Source organism: Stegastes partitus, unplaced genomic scaffold (genome assembly GCF_000690725.1).
Source record: "Stegastes partitus isolate 25-593 unplaced genomic scaffold, Stegastes_partitus-1.0.2 Scaffold2103, whole genome shotgun sequence".
Lineage (NCBI taxonomy): Eukaryota > Metazoa > Chordata > Actinopteri > Pomacentridae > Stegastes > Stegastes partitus.
This window is the reverse complement of record NW_007579834.1, coordinates 134,650-139,234: the sequence shown is the minus strand read 5'-3', so window position 1 is coordinate 139,234 and position 4,585 is coordinate 134,650. Positions and strand designations below refer to the sequence as shown.

Below are 4,585 nucleotides of genomic sequence, written 5' to 3'. Positions count from 1 at the left end.
ACCCTGAGGATGTCCCTTCCCAGGAGTAAAAGGATTGGAGCGTGGTGGTCGACAGGTTGCATTTTGTTTGCAATTGGGTGCAGATGGGGATGATGCTGAGCAATCTCGGGTGAGGGTATTTCAGTTCTGTCATCCGGCACTGAGTCGCATTCAATCAAGGGAGGTAGCTGGATATCTGTTTTTCCGTCCATGGATTGTATGAAGACATTCATGACTCTCCTGCCTGCAGTTTCAGCTTTTCCTGAACAGGTCTTCAGTGTGTTTGAGGCAGGCGTGGCTTTGATTGCAAACAGGTTAAAGAACTCCGTCTTAGCCAGAGACCTATTGCTTTGTTCATCAATCACTGCATACATGTTAATTGCTCCGTCTTTCTGACCTTCTGGACAGACTTTGGCTAAACAGATCTTAGAGCAAGAGCGTGAGCTATTACTTTGACCACATATCTCTGTGCACTTGGAGATGACAGAAGGAGAGCTCTCAGTTTGCTCTTCACTTCTGTTTTGTTCGTCACTTTCTGATGTGGCACTCTTAGGGACGGGAGTAGGACCTGGATGAAGTGCTGATATGTGCTTGGGGCTGTTACACTCAACACATTTAACTGCCACTTTACAGTCTTTTGCAATATGCTGGACTGAACCACAACACCTGTAGCAAATGTGATGCTCTTTAAGAAAAGCTTGTCGTTCCTCGATGGGTTTGTCTCTGAACAGCTTGCATTTTTTGAGCGGATGTGGCTTTTTGTGAATCGGGCGCTGTCGATCCGGTTCCTCTATCTTCCTTTGCTCAGGACCACTTTGAGTTTTGTCTGTAGTGTCTGTGTACTGACACAGTGGCCCTGTGATTGTACGGTGTGGGTTTTTCTGTGCACGCAGACGCTTGACCAATACAACTGGATGTAGTGAAGCTTGGATCATTCCTCATTTTAGCCTGCTGCTGAACAAACTGCACGAAAACTGAAAAAGGAGGAAATGACACACTATGAGTTTCTTTGTATTGTGTCCCCACAGTTGTCCACCTTTCCTGTAGGTTGAAGGGAAGTTTTTCTACTATTGGTCTCACCCCTTGAGCTGTGTCCAGATACGCAAGACCTGGTAGTGCACCATCTGCTTTTGCACACTGTAGCTCCAAAAGGATGTCACCAAGTTCTCTTAGCTTACCACTGTCTTTGTTTGTTAGTCTTGGAAAGTCGTCTACCTTTTTTAAGAGTGCGTCCTCAATGGCCTCGGAGGAGCCATAACGTTCCTCAAGGCGCTGCCACATCATTTTCACACCTGCAGAGGGATTGAGGGTGTGTACTGCACGAATCCTTTTAGCTTGTTCTGAAGATTTTGGCCCTAACCACTTTGTGAGCAGGTCTAGTTCCTCTCTAGCTGACAGGCGCAAGTCTTTAGTCGCACTAACAAACGAGGCTTTCCACACCCAGTAGTTTTCAGGCTTGTCATCGTAATGCAGCAAGCCACCACTGACTAGTTCTTTGCGGATGAGATACTTGGCGAAATCTTGTGCCCCATTCGACTCAGTCAGGTTGTTGTTTGGAGGATGAACGATGTGAGCCAGGGGGTTTAACAGCTGGGTATTTGTTGGACCCTTGGATTCTTCTTGTTCTTGTTTTATGTTTGATTTTATTGGAGGAGGGACATGCTGGGTTTCAGCTGTTAGCTGAAAAACTGACTGATTGTCTCTCATTTCAGAGGGCTGTTGTGACCTGACAGAAGCTTCTGAAAAGAGTAACTCACAGTGTTGTGCGACAGACTCACCGGTGGCCTGCGCTGTATGGAGAGGCTCAGCTCCAGTAAAAGGTCTCACGCTTATCTCCCCGCAGGCAGCAGCTTCTGCTGCAGCCGCTGCTTTTTGAGATTGTAGAATGTGGAGGCTGGCATCTAAATCTGCCTTTTGCTTCATTAAGTTGGTCTCTTTTTCAGCAAAGGCTAGTTGGGCCTTGGCTGCTTGTGCTCTGGCGTAGGCCTTAGTGGCTGAAGAACCTGATGATGATGATGATGATGATGTGTGGGACCGCCTGCTTGTAGCCCTGGACCTCGTGTCCAGTGACGGTGAAGGTTGCTGTGCGGCCGACCGTTGGTTCGTAGCGTCCTGCTGCTCCACGCCGACGTCTGGACGACGCTCTGCGTCTGCTTCATTTTGCCGCTCACTGTCTCTCAGACAGTTTCTTCCTGAACGTAAACTCATGTTTGTTCACTGTTGTTCTGTGTTGCTTGAACCCGCTGAGAAGACGTTTTCTTACTTTGAACGTCTTACTCGTCTTTTTACTGTGCTGTCCTCACTGCAGGTAACTGTGTGCTGNTTTTTTCTCCATTTGATTTTTTAAATTTCCCCTCCGTTTTCTTCCAAACTTTTTGAAAATTCACTGTCAAATAACAGAGTTTTACAGAGAAGTGTTTTCTTCTGGCAGGTCGAGAAGGATTCGTTCACAGTTACGAGCTCGTCACTCAGATCGAAGGTCAGTGTCTCCTTCACTTAAAAAGGTTCATGTTTATCTGCTACATCAAGTTCTGCAGCTCTGTGGAACCAGAACCACATGAAGAAGGAGAGAGAACTCAGAGACGTCTTCTGTCAGCAGGACTCGTCAGAATAATGGAGACCAGAATAAAGAAAACATGTCTTTGGTGATTTATTTTAGAAAATTGTAAAAATAAACACAAAGCTGGAGTCAACGTGTCAGATATTTACATACAATAGATACTTAACCATTCACATTTTTACAGTCTTTACAAACTTTTAAACACGAGTCTGTGGCTGTCTTTTTGAAAGGCATATTTTCTTTTTTGATAAAGAATGAAACCATTTATCAGCCAGAAACTGTGAAAACTGAAAACTTTCAGCTGGTCCTTGAACGGATGATGTCATCACTTCATGAAGGAAATCAACGGTTTGGCTTCCTGTCTGTCATTTAGTGTCTCATTTTTTAGATTTTGTGTCATATTTGTGTTATTTTGTCTCCTCGCCTTACAGATGTTNGTGTGTGTGTGTGTGTGTGTGTGTGTCCACCAACACTGTGTTGTTGTGTTTCAGGGTGGAGAGGAAGGAGTGGTCTCGGATGAAGAACAAAGGTACTCATGGTTCTACCAACGTGCTGTTTGTGTGTTTGAAGTTTTCTATTTGTTTCGAGTTTTTATTTCTGCTGCATGTCAAAGCCCTGCTGTGTGTGTGTGTGTGTGTGTGTGTGTGTGTGTGTGTGTGTGTGTGTGTGTGTGTGAGATCTGATGTTCGCTACGAGTGTCTGATGAACAGTCGGGCTGCAGCAGGCTGGATGTTCTGGACCTGGGCGCTAACCATGCATGAGAGGCTCGACTCAACAGAGAAGCTTTGGCTTCTGTCAGTAGTGTTGACGAGGCTATCGGAGCGAACCAGGACCATTCGTAACGATGACGATGGGCCGGATTTCCAAAACTGCTGAAGATGGCTGGAGAAGTTTTTTGAAGGAGTTATGAGAACTCAGGAGGCTACAGTGTGAAGACCATCACCCGAAACCCACACAAGGAGCTGCTGGACGACTTCCTTTGGCGCTTTTGTGAGCCCGTCTGCCTGGGAGGAGACACCAGGGCGTCCAGAACCCACTGGAGGGGCTACATATCTCTCCTGGCCTGGGAATTTGAACTTCTTTACTTCCTTGGTCGGCAGTCGGTCCACCACCTTGGACCTTCTAATGCAGACCGAAGACTTCAGCACTTGCTGAGAGATGTGAGATGATTCGTGGGTGGAAACTATCTGAAGGTGTTTGATGTGGAAATGAGCAAGTCTGGTTCTGGATGAGTTCTGAGCGTGTTTCAGTTCAGTTCTATTCTATCTGTACATCAGTTTACATCACGTCATCTCAGGTCCAGACCTCACAGAGTTGAACAGAGAACCAGTGGTCCAGAGCAGCCAAACCCCCCAAAGGAGGAAAAAACCTCCGGCAGAACCAGGCTCAGGGAGGACGGCCATCTGCCTGGACCGGTTGGGTGAGAGTGGAGATAGGAGGGGAGGTGGGGGAAAGGGCAGCAGATGGAGAGCAGCCATACAACAGAACAATAGATATGAAGAGAAGTATTCTGGGAGTCGGTGAGGCCAGCAGGTCAGAGACGTGAAGCTCCGGATCCAGAGACGTCGGCAGAGAGAACAAGCTCAGCGCTTCAGTGTTTCAGGGCTAAGATGTTGATTTGAGCTGCAGCAGATGTGGTGGAGGGCTGGTGACCTGATGCTTTGTGAGGTTGTGAAGGCAGCAGCTGACGAGTGAAAGCTGCTGCAGAAGGAGACAATCTGCTGGTATCTGCACTGAAACTGACTGAGAATCTGGCAGAATCCTGGTTCTGAGAAGAGGAGGGTTGTTGAGGAGGTTAGTGATGCTAGAGGTACAACAGAAGACTGAAGACTGATGGAGGTGATATGAAACGTTTGTGAGGGAAGGCTGGTCAACAGTGATCACTGCTGCACAAGAAACAGGTTTCTGCACTAAGACGTGCTGCAGCCAGCGAGCATCAGACTGCTGTAGATGGTTTTCCTGTAGGTCAACACCTCAACGTGGCTGAGCGATGCTGCGTTGTTCGGTGCATGAGAACCGAGAGCAAACAAGTGTTTGTGGCAGAGT

General features: G+C 47.3%; 1 protein-coding gene across 1 annotated transcript in view; it reads left to right on the top strand.

The window, feature by feature from the left end:
• LOC103373946 (disks large homolog 1-like) overlaps window positions 1-4,585 on the top strand; it is a gene marked incomplete at its 5' end in the record, with an annotated part of 18,004 nt that overhangs the window by 6,292 nt on the left and 7,127 nt on the right. Inside the window, one exon of the mRNA XM_008303960.1 lies at window positions 2,411-2,458. Coding sequence (XP_008302182.1) covers window positions 2,411-2,458 — 48 coding nt within the window. The remainder of the gene's footprint in view (window positions 1-2,410; window positions 2,459-4,585) is intronic.